Consider the following 16159-nt stretch of genomic DNA (forward strand, 5'->3'; position numbering starts at 1 on the left):
TAAAGTAAGGGGTGCGTGGAACTTTTAGCAGTAGAAAATTCTAACTTTGTGCTACACGTGATTGTTGTCTATAAGCAGGTTGTTTCTGCTGACGGTGAGTTTGTGTTTCACTTCCTAGGCTTGGAAAGGAGGGTTTGTATCCAACTGGTTGTTTTCAGAACTAACTATTTGGCTTCTATTTCCATCCATGTTTATGCAATCTAAGCAGTTAGCAAGAAGAAAAGTTAAAGCAGTGATTCTCTCCACAGGTGATGAATGAGAGGAGAGAGTAATCAGAATTCATCATGTTCATATACAAAATTGTCAAAGAACAGATTTAATAAAGTTGAGGGGTTTTGTTTGTTTGTTTGTTAAGAGAAAGACTTCCTTGACTTTGCTAGAGGTGATCAGATTGAAGTGATTTGTATGAAGGTGAAATGTAACCCCTAGAAATTCTTCATTTAAAAATTTTCTTTGGGTATCCCCACTTCCAAAGGCAGTTTTAGAGGTACCACAAACAGAAGTTCCCATCTGTAATGTTCTCACTGTGAGCTGAGGTGTCAGAGCAGTAGTCATTCACAAACACTGTGCTTCCTACAAAATTTGCTCTCCACCAGTCATTGCTGACAGTGAACTTTTTACGTGGCCTAGACAGCATACCCTGTAGGCATAGTCATGACTCAAGCATGGAAGCTAAGGCAGTGACGGGATGCACTGTTAGGATTCAAAGATAAATTAGGACTAGAGATGGTACCTACTGGTGGTGCATTTGCCTAGTGTGCCCAGCTCTGAAAAAGACAAGCCAACACAAAGAACACACCATGCTGTCACAAAATCTCACATCCTAAGATATGAGTGGTTTACTGAGTTTGGAGGCAAGAAGATAATCGTGAGTTCGAAACCGTCCGGGCTATAGAGTAAGATTGTCTTAAAAAGAACAACAACAAAATAAAACAAATCTATTTTTTACCTATCTTAACCCTCAAAAATATGCAGAGCCTAATCTCTCAGGCCAACAATGATCCCTTCACATGGCAAAGGAGACCTTGAAGATAGGACTAGGTTAAGGATCTGGAGATAGGGAAGATATCTGGGCGGGTCCTATAGGCAGTCAAAAGCACACAAATAAGGAGGCAGGGGGAAACTAGACTGCCCAAGGAAGGCAACGGGACAAGCAAGTCAGAGTGTTAAGTTGCTGTCTCTGAAGGTGAAAAAAGTCTACCAGCTGAAAAAAGGCAAGCATAGTGATTGGAGGAAGGGGTGGGGTGACCCTGCCTGCTTCCCGATTTCAGCCTGGTACCACTGATTTAAGACTCATGGTTTCCACAACTGTAAGAGAGTATGTGTCATGTTTTTGTTTGTTCTTACTTTCTTTTGTTACTACATTTATGGTGTGTGTGTGTGTGTGTGTGTGTGTGTGTGTGTGTGTGTGTGTGTGTAAGAGAGAGGGGGAAGGGGGGAGGGAGGGAGCGAGGGAGGGAGGGAGGATCAGAGGTCAGAGGACAACTTGCAGGAGTCCGTTCTCTCCTTTCTTGTGGGTCCTAAGGATTGAACTCCAGCCATCAGATTTGGTGGCCGTGCTGCTGAGTCATCTTGCCAGCTTTTGTTTTCAGTCATCAGGTTGGGTTTTTTTTTGTTTTTTTTTAGTTTGTTACAGTGGCCTTAGGGAATTAGTACAGCTAGTCAGTAAGCCATAAATAAGTAAGCCCCATGGATAACAGTATTGCAAAGCAAATAGTAAGCAACTTCTAATTCTTAACATTTCTTTTTTGGACTATTACTAACCTCTGTTTTGCCGCCTTTATCAGCATATTCTTGATTGATAAGCAATAAAATCAATATGTAATCACTATATTTACATGTTGGCTGATCATCCTTAGCATAGTGCCTCAATTTATATTCATTCTCTCTGTCCTTCCTCTTCACCTCTCTCTCTACCAAAGCAAGCCCCCTTGTGTGGTTCCCAACTTCAGTTTATAGCTGAGAGATATGGCATTTGAAATGATTCAACTTAATTACTTTTTTGCCATCTTTGTGATGAGTTTATTGATATTTAAATGTATCTTTAACTTACAATGGATTTATCTGAATTGAACCATCTCATTTTTATGATTAGATACAATGAAGGAAAAGAAAGCATGTCTAAAGTTTGTGATATTGGAGTTGGATGTGTCTATAGATTTTCTCAGTGGTTTCATCATTTTTATTTTTATTTGCCCATAATCCATCCCAAAACAGAATTTTCGAAGATTTATCTTAATTTTTAAGTGTGTGTGTGTGTGTGTGTGTGTGTGTGTGTGTGTGTGTGTGTGTGTGTGTATTGCCCTAAGAGGACAGAGTAGTGTGGCATCCGCACCACGAACAAGCCCAAGGTATCTGGAAATGAAAGGCAAGATGTCCAAACGTTTGTGCTAAGAGAATGTGTGTGCCACCTTTATTGCCAGAAGAATGCCTGTGTGTATGTGCTGTGTCTGTATGTCTGTCTGCCTGTGTGCATCTGCCTGTGTGAGGAGTGAGCAGCCTTATGTACAGACTTACAGCACAGTGAAGAAACCCCAGGTGTAAGCTCGTATTTTCCTCGTGCTAGATTTTGATATCAGGTGGGCAAGGCCGGGCTGTAAGCCAGGACTAGAAAACAGGATGCACTTGGTAGTTATCAGCTGACAAGCAATGCACAGAAATCCGTGGGGGCTGGGACCCAACAGAATAGGGCATAGGATCCCTTGGAGCTGGAGTTACAGGTAGTCATGGACTGACTGCCCGACACAGTTGCCAAACTTGGATCTTCTGTACAAGCAGTATGTGCTGTTAACTGCTGTGCTTCCCAGCCTCTCAACTGATTTTTAAAATCTACTCTTTGCCTGCTCCTTGCCTTTGTTTGATTTTTATTGGTAAGTATCACAATTATGGATTTTGAAGGACACTAAACCTCTATGAAGCCATAAAATGAACTAGAATGTAAAAAATAGTTATATAAAATGTATGTTAGAGATAACAAATATTCTGTGTCTGTGACAATATTCACAACAGAGGTAAGAATTTATACATAGTGAGATAGAGAACATGAACATGGATTAATGTCTGCAGTATGCTGAGTACCTTCTTTGTGTTAGCTGGGCTGTTTTTGTTTGTTTGTTTGTTTACATTCTTTCATTTACTTGTGTCCTTAGAAACCTCCCAGTCAGATTAACAGCAGCAGCATAGACATAGCTCATGTTTTATAGCTCCTGAGAACCAAGCACAGGTTAATACCAAGCCCTTCCTCTACCATTTACCCATCACAAAAACCAATTTTCATGTCAAAGACAAGGAACCCAAAGTATAGAGTTAGTAACTTGCAAAAGATGTACACCCGACGAGCAAAAGACTATTCAAACTCAGATGATTTTATATAGTGGATGGACTAATTCCAGTGCTTTCCCTAGCTTACACGTGGCAAGAGTCACGCTTGGACAACCAGAAAAAAAACCAGCCTACATTCTGTGGGTCAGGAGGTCTAGTAATGGGGGTGCAGCCAGAGGAGCAAATGAACAGAGCAAAGTCTCTTGAGGGAGGTAGATCAGCTGCCTCTGATATGCAGAAAGGAGTCCCGGCTGGGTGGGGGCTGCTGTCCACGAACTCACCGCAATAGTTAAAGGCAGAAAGAATAATAAGCAAGACTTGGTACAATGTTGCCAGAGCAGCTGCTATTTACTGTGTTGCTGTTGGCTTTTGCTTTTGTGATTACAAAATACTCTCCCTTCGAATCTGAAAGAATTCAGCACCAAATTATATAATTATGGAAGTTCTACTGTCCTCCATGGCCAACCATAATCCTGAATCCACCAAACCCGCGTGTGTTTACCTGCGTGTAATTGGTCTGGGAGGATTTTGTTGTATTTTTTCCTTTATTTTCACAAAATAAAGTGACAACAGTATTCTACAAAATAGAATACTATTATGTAGCACTGTTTTCATGAACTAGTTTGCTGTCCACATTTTATCTTTTCTGTTAGAATTTATTTCCCTAGAAGGGCAGCTAGAGGGAGAAGTTTAGTGTTAAAAGGACATAGTCACATGGTTGTTCAACTTTGGCATTTTATGATTTTCTTTCTAGAGCCATTAGTGTCTGACTGTAGAGCAATGGGCGTTTTTTTTTTTTTTGGTTCATTTTGTTATTATTTTTGAGAGACTTTATAAATAGATGGTATAGCAAATTGAACTCTGGGCGTTTCTAACTCTTGAAAGTCTATAGTGGAAAGAGACTAAAGCAGATGTGAGTCTTAGGAAGACACAGAGACATATAAGACTTTTAGGTAGGTTGAGTGTAGACATAGAAATGATTTTTATAAAACAAAATAGCTTTAGCACATTTCCTTTTTTTCAGTCCAGTATTAACAGTTAAGGCCAGGCAAGACCGTAAAAACCTTCTTAGTCCCTTGTCTCTGTTTACCACAATTCCAAAGGAAGTCACAGAGTTGATTACCCAGGAAACCAAGGCCAGAACCCAAATGTGGATTGAAATCAAATTCTGAGCAAACTCATCATCAACCTTGCCAAGACTATGAGGCCATCCCTTCTCCAGAGTTCATAGAGTTCTCTGGAGTTCATAGAGTTCCCCAGCATGGTCCATTGTACTGTAAAGTCAAACGACACACAATGCTGTGTAAACACCCTTAGCAAGAGCAGCCTGCCAACCCTGTGGCAGTGGGAGCTAGCCTTGACTCATGATCTCCTGGCTCCACAGCTGAACTCTGTCCCCGTGACCTTGGGGAACAGCCCTCGCTTTTCTCAGTCTTTCTTTCCTTATCTATGAGACACAGATAAAATTGCCTGCCTCCTGCATTTGTAAAATACACATAGGAAGCCCGCTCTGGAACTCAGCCCCAAAGTTTCTGTTAAAAGAAAGATCTTGCAAGGTTTTCTTTTCTTTTTTGAAGGTTTATTTCCTTTTATTTATGGGTATGAACATTTTGCCTACATGTATGTCTCTGTACCACATGTATGCGGTACCTAAGGAGGCCAGAAAGGGTGCTGGATCCTGGAACTCTCCATGTAGACTAGGCTGGTCTCAAACTCACGGAGATCCACCTATCTCTGCCTCCTGAGTACTAGGATTAAAGGTGTATGCCACTAAGCCCAGGCCCCAAGGTTTTCTTGATAATCTTTTTTGAAAATGTAAAACTCAACTTTGAGATAAACTTTACATGCTAAATTATTCTTATGGAAGGAATAAATCTTCAAAGGCTTCGCTGAATATTTAAAAGTTTAGATGCTTATTGTACATGGTACAAAATTTTTAAACTAGAAAAAAGAATACAACGAATTTTTTCTTATTTTCTTCTTTCTGTCCTTAATAACTTCCCTTTTTTTCATAAACTCACTTCACCATGAATATGTGTTAACATAACAGCTTGAGAGTAAGACCACTACTGCAATTTAAAGCCAAATTTGAAGCAAGCTTTAATTAAATATTGGCCAAGTGGATGGCTCTAGCCATGTCTGTCTCTTGGTTTCCAGAAAATGGCCCTGAGTCACATTTTGCAGAAGCTTAAGAAGGCACAACCCATAATTCACAGCATTTTCTATGAGGTCCAATCAGGGACAAGAATACATCCTGACATACTTCCTGCCTGTGTACCTTCTGCCTACATCCAATTAGGGGCACAGGTACATCCTCACATTTTCCCTGTCCACGTACCTCCTGCCCATATGTGATCTAACATATCCAGTATCCAGTACAGATGGGTTTAACAAATTTGGTTAGGGGAATGAAATCTTGTGGCTTGTTATATCCCATATACAATAGTCTCCAGCATTCTGGGAACTATCTGTCCTTGGGCAAAGGCCTTGCAGATCAGAGGCATTTCTGTTTCATGAATTTCTTAGGCACAGAAACCAAAAATTAAAATGTAACTTGGCTCTCACATAATACGTACATGTAACCTGTAGACAAATCCCTACTCATTGGGATTTGGGCATATTCAATAGGCTTTGAATCCAATTCCCATCTTCACCTTTCCTCTAACCTCTGCAATAGCTATGATCAGAGCTGCCAGCAATGGTAGGAATGCTCTGACTATGTGTTGCCTAGCAGTACAGAAGTCCATTAAGCCCCTGAAATAGTTATCTTACAACCTAATTTTAAATATTTAAACAATCTTGAAAGGTCTTAATTTTAATAACCAGAGCTAGTGAAGTAGCTTTTTGGTAAAACTGCTTGGTGCAAAAACCCAACACATGAGCCTGGTTCCCAGAACCCACGTCGAGGCAGAAGAAGAGCACCTGCTCCACAGAGTTGGTTCTGACCTCCACATCAGTGGCACAGAACACACATGCGTACATACTGCACAACCTCTCCCCACACACAGAACTAACATGCAAAATAAGTATTAATCCCAGTAGCTGTGGGTAGCTGGCTTACAGGACAATACAGCACTGGATAGTTATTTCTGTGGTACAATTTTCAGAAGCATATGAACTTGAAATTTAAAATTTAGGAAAGTCAAGTGTTAAAATTAATTAAAGAAGGCTATGGCTTTACTTATTATTTTTGCAGTGCTGAGAATTGAACCCAAGGCTTCATTAATGCTAAGTAAGCACTGGACCGCAGAGCTGCATCCCCAACACATCTATTTAATAACATTTTAAATCGGATGTAGCCAGCGTGTCTTCTCTTTAAATATCTGCAGCAAGAGATGGGCATCTATTCTTGAGAGCATACTGCTAATAAGGGAAAGGTGTGAGGGGGGCATTCCTTCAGGGTGTGATTTGAAGCTTCTTTGTGAATTCACTCATTCACAAAGCAGTAATGAAGTGTTAGTGGTGAGCCTCTCCTCAGCTCCATGTGTCCATTAACACAAGAAGTCCTTTCCCTCCTGAAGCTCTCACTGCAGGTTCCAGCTCAAGCTTTAGTTTGCCGGTTCTCTGTGTTGCTCTACATACCCGTTAGCTAGGAACAAGCCTGGACTATCAGCCAAGCATTTCCAATTACTAATAAGTCTCTGAGTGGTTAAATTTGGGAGCTGCTGCCCAGACAGAGCAACTCCGCCTACAGAGAAGGGACTGCAGGTCAGAAAAGGACTTTTTCAGAGTCTTGACTGATGAATGCCAGGGTCCCAAACTCATTCCCTATAGAAAAGGAAGCTGCTTTCATTCTGCTATGCAAACTATTTAGCATTATCACCTCATTGTTCTGCTAGCTGTGGCAGAGACAGTAATAGGGAGAGAATGAGGTGTGTTTATACCTGTGAGTGTCTTTTACCTTGAAGTAAAAAGGCTGCAGATTCCAAATGAACACGCTTTTCACAATGCTACTGTGGGAAGACTGGAAGGTCAGAGCATGACCTCCTTTGCTCTTGGGGAAGGTCTATTGCTGTCATCTCCCCTTCTTCATGGGCTTCCTGTGATCTTCCTCGGTGACTGCACTCCAGTGGTGTCCTGACTTTCCCACAGTGTGAATGTTATGGTACAGTACTGACCACTCTCATGATAAAACAATGACAGTACTGGATGCAGTACTGGACAGGCAGAGTCTGATGTGCTCAGTGGGACCAGAACAAGGAGAGAGATAGATTTGCTGGGGACATTTTGGAGCTAGAAGGCACAGGGTTTAAATACAGCAGTGGGGTCTGGGCCAGTGCTCAAAATGGTTGTTCTTGGACTCGGGATTTATTTGAAAGTAAGTAAGTACAATCTAACCAAATGAAGATTTGTTTGCTCTGTTTGTACCCATACCTATCAAATGCTAAATGTCCTTCAGTACTTTTTAGATGAGCTCCAGTCTCAGGGAGAATCCCCATCTCAGAAAATAAGGTGGCCAGTTACCAAGAAATATACCTCATGTTGATCTCTGGCCTCTGTACACATGCATACATAAGTGCACACATATGCAAACACACAGCCTCGTACATATGACACACATACACACCTTAGGTGAGATAAAGAAAGTACTGGAAGAACAAAGGAGAAAACTTTAAAAGCCCCAAAAGGCAGTCTGGGGACTGTTAACTCTGCCATGGGCGTGAGGCTGCCAGTTACTCAACCTTGGAAAAGGTGTTAAGTGTCTGTTTCTGGACTGCAAGGAAGGGCTTCCCAGCAGGGCTCCAGAAATTGTTCTGATTTCCAGATGCAACACTAGGATGTTCTAGTTATAATGACAACCCCCCCCCCAAAAAACCCAGATTACTCTTGTCAAAACAAAACCTGATGTTAGAAATTCGAAAGCGCTAAATTTTACCCTATTTTATTATACACTAGTTTGGTGTTGCTCTTTTCTACCCATTTTTTTCCTTCTGAAGTAACAACTGTTTGTCTGTACCAGTGACAACAATAATCTGTAAAGGAAGGAAGAAAATGAGTAAAACAGCGTATCCCATTTTGTAATTTTCACGAGTGAAAATTAGTGTCTAATGGGATGCCCCCAAACACCGCTGCAGCCGCTCATCAAAACCCACGCCCCAGATCAGAGTGGATGAATTATCACAGGGAGGGGGAGAAATGGGGACATCAAGTGGAAAAATCCAGAGCATGAAGAAACAGCGTATCTCAGGAGATAAGAAACAGCTAATTTTATACACCTGCTTTCTTCTAGGAAAAAAAAATCTCTTTTGAATGATGGCAAAGGGACATTTCAAGCAAGTTTTGATGAACTAATACACAGAACAGGACCAGCCAGCCCATCCATAGCCAATGTTTTTGAGAAAGAATTCAGGCCTTTGCAGAAATCACTCCCTACAAAGAAATGTTTGCTCCCCACAGAGCCAGGGCACTGCACATTAAGCCTCATACAGTAATTTGATCAGTTTTTTTTAATTTTCTTAGAGGCATTATCAGACCTAACTTCACAAAGAACCACCTATTCCACCAATAAAATGGTTTAAAATCTGATTGAAAATAATCATGTTCTTGATGAAAATAACCCCTTTTTGTGTCTAACTTTGATTTGTAAATGTGTGTGTTCATTGTTTGTGTGTGTGCTTAGCCAAGCACACAGAGATGAGGTGTGAACTCACCTGTGCTTCCCCCCAGCTCTCTTGTCTCTCAGACCATTTACAAGAGTAAATGAAAACCTTAGAAGCAGACTCCTTGGTGCTCCGGGAACTAGCGAATGGCATGCTTGAAAGTGACATGTGTCATAGATCTTCCAGTGCTGAGTTCTGATGTCATTAGATATTATTACAGGATAGTTTAGCTATTCTGTTTCTGCTTCTTTGTGTTAGGTATTGTTATATATTATTGCAGCTAATCCTAATAAAAGAGCCTGTTGGTAGCTAAGGAAGTTTGTTTATCACATTTAATGTTTGAAAACATATGTTAATTCCCTGAACTCCAGGCTCCATAAGCATCAAAACCAAGGAGACACCTTTCTTTTTTATCTAACTGGAAAATTAAAAATTTTAAATTCTAATTTTATGGTTTTTTAAATTAAAAATAGGTTCCTCTCATATAATTCATTCCAGCCACAGTTTCCCCTCCTTTACTACTCCCAGGGTCCCCACCGCCCCATCTTAGTTAGGGTTTCTATTGCTGTGAAGAGACATCATGACTGTGGCAACTCTTACAGAAGAAAACATTTGATTGATGTGGCTCACTTACAGTTCAGAGGTTCAGTCCATTATCACCACGGTGGGGCATGGTGGCATGCAGGCAGACATGGTGCTGGAGAGGTAGCTGCTACATGTCGATATGCAAGCAGCAGGGAGTAGATCAAGACACTGGGTGGTCTCTTGAGTATGTGAGACTTCAAATCCCACCCCCACAGTGACACACTTCCTCCAACGGGGCCACACCTACTTCAACAAGGCCATACCTACTAATAGTGCCACTCCCTATGAAGTTATGGGGGCCAATTACATTCAAACTACCACATGCTCCAACCTTCCCTTTCCCCCAGATCTACTCCACCTCTATTTCCCTTCAGAAAAGAGCAAGCCTCCAAGATGCTATCTTCAAACAACTTCTCCTCCTCCTCCTCCTCTTCCACCTCTTCCTCCTCCTCCTCTTCCACCTCTTCCTCCTCCTCCTCCTCCTCCTCTTCCTCATCCGCTTCCTCCTCCTCCTCCTGCTTCTCCTTCTTTTTCCTCTTCTTCTTCCTCCTTCTCCACCTCCTCCTTCTTTTAAGTGAAAACAGAACCGAAGATAAAACTCAGTGGTAGAGTGCTTGCCTATCAAGTACAACCCCTGGCTTCAGTCCCCAGTTCTTCCAAAAGAGGGCTGGAGAAAGACCCAGGCTTGGTGGCACATGTCTGTAAGCGCAGCACTTGGAAGTCTGGGGCAGGGTGATTGTAAGCTACACAGCCAATCTGTGTGCAGTATAGCAAGAGTTGGGGGAGGGATACATGGTGTTTTATAGATCAGGTAATTCCATGTTCGAGCCCTACAGCTTAAAATTAGGATTGCTCGCAGCAAATCTCTTCTTCAGTGTTTTCCTTTTTTCATTCATAGACTAAAAAAGAAGAAACAAGCCAAACAAAATGCAGAGATCGTCTCAGCTACATCCACAAGGAGTCATTCCAGGAAAGAAGATGCTAATTCAGTCATTTTGGAACAAGACAAGTCCAACATTGCAGTAGAGGGGGAATACAGCACCGATGAGAAAAAGAAGAGAAAAAACAATCAGCTAAAGGAAATCAGGCGCACAGAGCTGAAGAGATACTACAGTATTGGTGAGTATTCATGACACTGTTGGGATATAGTGTTGAAAAATCTGTCATGGGCTGAGCCTAGTGGAGTATAACTAAAATCCCAGCACTCAGGAGGTAGACGCTAGAGGAATGGGAATTTAATGCTAGCCTTGGTTACATGAGACCCTGTCTCAAGATGGTAGCAACAACAAAGAGTAATAATTTTACATTTAGGTGAGGTCATCACAAATTTGAGACCAACCTGGCCTACAAGAGGTGCTCAGACCAGCCTGGGTAGATAAGCCAAACCCTATTTCAAAATTAAAAAAAAAAAACATTTTTAAAAAAGCCTTCCACCCTCAGTAATCAAAATCTGTAATAATTTTCTATTAACTATGAGTCATCATCATAATAACAGCACCAACTTATAGAACAACTACTACTCCGTGTCCCTGGCTCTTATTCTCTATATTATATAATATAAAAGGATAGCTGTGGGTAATGTTCTCCACTCAGTTTTGCACTTTGGTCGTCTAGCAGTGTGACTATCTTATTGTATGCTGATAAACATTTTCTCTGTAGGAGAAATATGCTTTGGTGGTGTGTGTGTGCGTGTGCGTGTGTGTGCGTGTGTCTGTGTGTGTGTGTGTGTGTGTGTGTGTGTGTGTGTGTAGATATGCTTGTTTGTGCATGCATGTAGGGAGTCAGAGGTTGACTTCTGAACCTTCCTCTATTGCTCTCACCTTGTTTCTTGAGACAGGGCCTCACTGAGCCTGGAGCTCAGTTTTAATTGGCCTAGCTGGGCAACTAGCTCCAAGAATTCTTCTTCTCTGCCTCGTAGACTGGGGTTATAGGAGACCATCACCACATCCAGCCTTTGACATGAGTGCTGGAAATCAAAGTTCAGATCCTAAGCTTGTGCAACAGTGCTTTTTACCCACTGAGCTGTTCCCAGGCCCATCTTGTTTCCTTGATAGTTATGAATAGAACATATATGGACTATAAATAGACTATTAAGTGGAATAATAGGTCCATAAAAGTATTGATAGTAATGACTGCAATTTTTTTTTGCAGGGCACAAAGCCTAGCATATGTCAGCTAAAATTAGCCACCAACCACAAAACCCATTCATTTAGAATAAATCCACAGTATTTTATGGAGTTTCTTACAATACTTATTGCTGAAAATACAATGGGAATGATGGCGTATCTAGCTGTACTCAGGTTATCGTCTCTTACCTACTGTTCTGTCACATTCATGTCTGCAGTCTATTCGGTGGGTGCCAAGAGGCAGAAATCTGGTATGTGGGTTATAACATACATAATGTTGCTAGGCAAAGAGAGAAAAGATGAAGTAGTGTCCAGAAAGCATCCTTCAGTTAAAGCAGTGAGATGAGGTCTTGAAGACTTGCTCTGGAGTCCCTGAACTTAGTCCAGATTGTGACCGAGTTACAGAGAGGCACAACTTCTTTCTATGTTAAACATAACTTCCTAATGGGCCTACTGTTGTGTGTGATGGTTAATGTCAGCTTATACAAGCCTCCAGGCACATCTGGCAGACATTAATTAGCCTATGATCATGTCTTCAAGGGACTCTTTTGACTAGGTTAGTTGAGGTGGGAGAATCCATCTTGAAAGTGGGCAGTGCCATTCCCTGAGCACAAATATACATTGCTCGTTTTTTTGTTTGTTTGTTTGTTTGTTTGTTTTTGCTGGCTGAGGATGCAGCGTGGTCAGCTGCTTCAAGCCCCTGCTGCCATGACTTCCCTTCAGAACGGCCTGTTCATTCAACTGTGAGGCCCAGTACGCCCTTCCATCCTCAGTTACTTTCCCCGGTATATTATCACAGCACTGAGAAAGTGACACTGCCTATCAAGGGTATGCTGCCCTGCACTAAGATGATGGTGCCCTGCCTCACATGCATTGCTCCGACAGTGACCGATGAGGAGTCTGCCCTCAGCCGTGAACAAGGAACTTTTAGCACTACAGAGGGCAAAGATAGTTAAACATTGTGACCCACAGCTAAACTGGTGCCATTACTCTCAACCCACCAATGTGCCCCATGGCCCTGTACATTCCCCCCGGTGAATGAGGTGCCTGAGTAATTAATATGCTTGCACTCACAATTTGACATACCAGTGGACTCCCTTCCAAAAGGAAGAGAATTAAGGAAAGCTGCATTTTGTCTTGTTTTGTGTGACTTCTTGCTTTGTTAAAATGACTTTCTCCTGTAATAGGATCTGTTGAAAGTATATTGTTGAGTTTAAGATCACACTCTTTGTCTTTACCTCACTAACTTTTCCTGACCTCACAAAATCAATTCAGTTACCTTGTCTTCTGGGAATGCCTTCCTGGCTCAGGCCAGGCCAGGCTGGATCTGCACCTGCATTTTTGTGATTTTATCCATTCTCTGTTAGCAGGCTGAGATGATTGAGACCCTGTAGTGTCTCCACAATGACAGGACAGGTGCTGTGTGTGTGTGTGTGTGTGTGTGTGTGTGTGTGTTAGGCACTCCAGTGTCCATGTGTGGAGGCCAACCTCAAGTGTCATTCCACAGTCACCATGTACTTTGTATTTTGTACAGGGTCCCTCAATGGCCTGTATCTCTTCTAGTAGGTTAGCCTGGCTGTCAAGGACGTCCCAACGTTCTGTCTCTGTGTGCTGAGATTGTCTGGACCATCCCACCAGACTTTTTTAAATGTAGGTACTGGAGATCAAGCTTAGGTCTTCATACACACAAGGCAAGCACTTCATTGACTCAGTTACCTCCCTGTCCTGATGGAAGAAGGATTGTACAGATGAATGAATTCTCTGGTTTTGTTTGTTGAGAAATCTCTAGGATATTGGTAACAGTATATAGCCACTGGGTTGAAATTGCCATGTGGTTTTCCTTGGGAACAAGAGTAAAGAGATCTCATTAAGTCATCTCTTGAGAATGGCAGTGATGGCCACTGACTTGGAGATTTGGGGCCTTTCATCAGGAAAATCCAGTGCAGGGATCAAGCCTCTGGGTGGACCACTAAATTACAGGTCTCATTGACTCTTACCACGTTTGACCATCTCTGACAAACCCCAGCTCAGTTTTGATTGACCTCACAGAATCTTACCTTCTAGAGTCCCATCCTAGGATGTGATTCTATACCACTAGAGGGAGCATCAGACCTTGAGTCTAGATTTATTCCTGTTCCAGGGCCCTGCTACTCTGGCTGTGGCAGGACAGTGAGGAGATTTGAGAAGGAGAGGATCTTGTCTGCTAAGGATTTAGGTCTGTAACACTCAGAGTTGGGGGAGCCCCATTATTTCATGGACGAATCTGAGTTGATGAAGGCAGGTTGTGCTGCTCTGAGACAGGACCGTAGGGAAATAGAGTTCTGAGGAGAAATTTTGCTCAAAGACAGAATAGTATATGCTAATTATCATAGTTTCTGAGGAAGAAAAAGAACAAAGTCAGGTGACACGTTTGGAAACCCAAGGATGAGGAAGGAAAGTGATGGAGTCTTTGTTTGGAGGTGTTTTGGAAAGACTAAGTCGTTTCTCTCAAGGGGCCTAGTTAATTGTTCCTTACACATGTGAGTGAGTCTGTGCAAAAGACGTGATCCAGCGAACAAACAGAGATGCCAGAGAAGAAGTTAGTGGTGCTGAGTGGCAGCATGGGCTCAGAAATGCTGACGGAAAAGGTGTTAAGTGAGAATTGTTTTATCTGGGTACAGAAGTTATAAGGGGGTTTGTTTCTTTTAATCTCGAGACAGTACCTCACTATGTAGTTCCGGCCACCCGGGAATACACTGTGTAGACCAGGCCAGCCTCAAACTCACAGATTCACCTGCCTCTGCCTCCCTGTGCCACTATGCACAAGTTTTTTCCCTTTGGTTATTGAGTGGTATGCATTGCAGAAGGATATTTTGACAAAATGATAGTTTTGCCTTTTCAGATAGATTTATCTGTGACTCACTGAAGCCTTGGGCAATAAGTCATTACTATCTCCTCACAGTTCCATAAGATGCCAACAAACAATGTTTTGGAGAGATGGAGTCACTAGAATTGCCTCATTGTAACAACATGGCCCTGATCCTGCAAATGTTCTAGTTGGCTTTTGAGAAAGAGTAGGAAAGGAAGTAATCACAAGAAGACAGATTGCATCAGAGAACTCGAGGTCCAGTATCTAGCACAGCACCTAGAGTCAGTCAACATCAGCATGCTTCTAGAGCAAATGTGCTTGCACTTACATTTGCTAGTATACAGAGCTTCTTTTAATGTCTATTTATATTGCTTAAGAAGTTGTGTAAGGGGCATGGGGAGATGTCTCAGAGGTTAAGAATATTTGCTGCTCTTATAGGGGACCCAGGTTCAGTTCCCAGTGTCTTTGTGGCAGCTCACAAACTATCACTCCAGTTACAGAGGATCCTGTGCTCTTTGGGCCTCCTCAGTCACTGCATGCGGTTCACAGACTTGCATTCAGGCAAAACACACCCGTGTGTGTGTGTGTGTGTGTGTGTGTGTGTGTGTGTGTGTGTGTGTGTATGTGTGTGTATGTGTGTGTGTGTTTAATGAAATTGGTAATTTTACATCTTGCTATACTTTAATAATTACCTATTACAGAGTTTTGAGAAAATTGTTTAAAGGCAGAGTCTCACTGTGTAGTCCAGTCTGACCTTAAACTCTCAGAGATTCTCCTGGCATTTCCTGGACCCTCTGTCCCTCTGCCCCCTAACTCCCTGCCTCCCTGTCTCTCTGCCCCCCTGACCCTCTGTCCCTTGGCCCCTCTGACTTTGTTTTTCATTCAGGAATTAAAAGTCTGTGCAACCATGCCAAGCCAAGTTTTATACAATTCATGGGAGCATTTCAGAATCTCCCAAAAGATGATTAATTTATTGAAGCACCAAACTCTATTAAATTAGCCATAAAATTTATTGTGTTAAAAGAAACATTATTCATTAATCTTTATTGTTATAATAGTGCACATCATGCAGGTGGAATGAGAATATTAGAAATGCAGAGGTTTCACTGGGCGTTGGTGACACACACCTTTAATCCCAGCACTCGGGAGGCAGAGGCAGGTGGATCTCTGTGAGTTTGAGGCCAGCCTGGTCTACAGAAGCAAGTTCCAGGACAGTCTCCAAAACAATACAGAGAAACCCTGTCTCAAAAAAACAAAAAAAAAGAGAAAGAAATGCAGAGATATCTATGGAGGACTATTCTGCAATTGAAATGTATCTATGTAGGTGTAAGGGTGAGAAGAGATGGAGAGATTTTATAAGTCAGGAAATAAGGCAACTTGGAATAAAGCATATTATTAAAATATCGCAATATCTTATTATCAAGTGTTAATGTCAAGGATCCTGTATAGCAATGTAGAAACGTTAGAAGAATTTTATTTGGGAGGCCATTATAATGAACATAAAGAACTTACGTGAGAGCGTTGCATTTTACCAAAGGCAAAGATTTACTTGAGGTTCTCTGCTGTGAATATGGCTCTCTTCCTTCCTATACAACCTTTTTTAAATATAAATTTTATTTAAATTAGAAGCAATCTTATTTGACATTTCAATCCCAGTTCTCTCTCCCTCCCATCCTCCC

General features: G+C 41.8%; 1 protein-coding gene across 3 annotated transcripts in view; it reads left to right on the top strand.

The window, feature by feature from the left end:
* Ncoa7 (nuclear receptor coactivator 7) overlaps nt 1-16159 on the top strand; it is a 137155-nt gene that overhangs the window by 54662 nt on the left and 66334 nt on the right. For all 3 annotated transcript variants that reach the window (XM_005065771.4, XM_013110208.3, XM_040728440.1), the window contains exon 3: nt 10405-10625. In XM_005065771.4, coding sequence (XP_005065828.1) covers nt 10405-10625 — 221 coding nt within the window. The remainder of the gene's footprint in view (nt 1-10404; nt 10626-16159) is intronic.

Source organism: Mesocricetus auratus, unplaced genomic scaffold (assembly GCF_017639785.1).
Source record: "Mesocricetus auratus isolate SY011 unplaced genomic scaffold, BCM_Maur_2.0 Super-Scaffold_100018, whole genome shotgun sequence".
Lineage (NCBI taxonomy): Eukaryota > Metazoa > Chordata > Mammalia > Rodentia > Cricetidae > Mesocricetus > Mesocricetus auratus.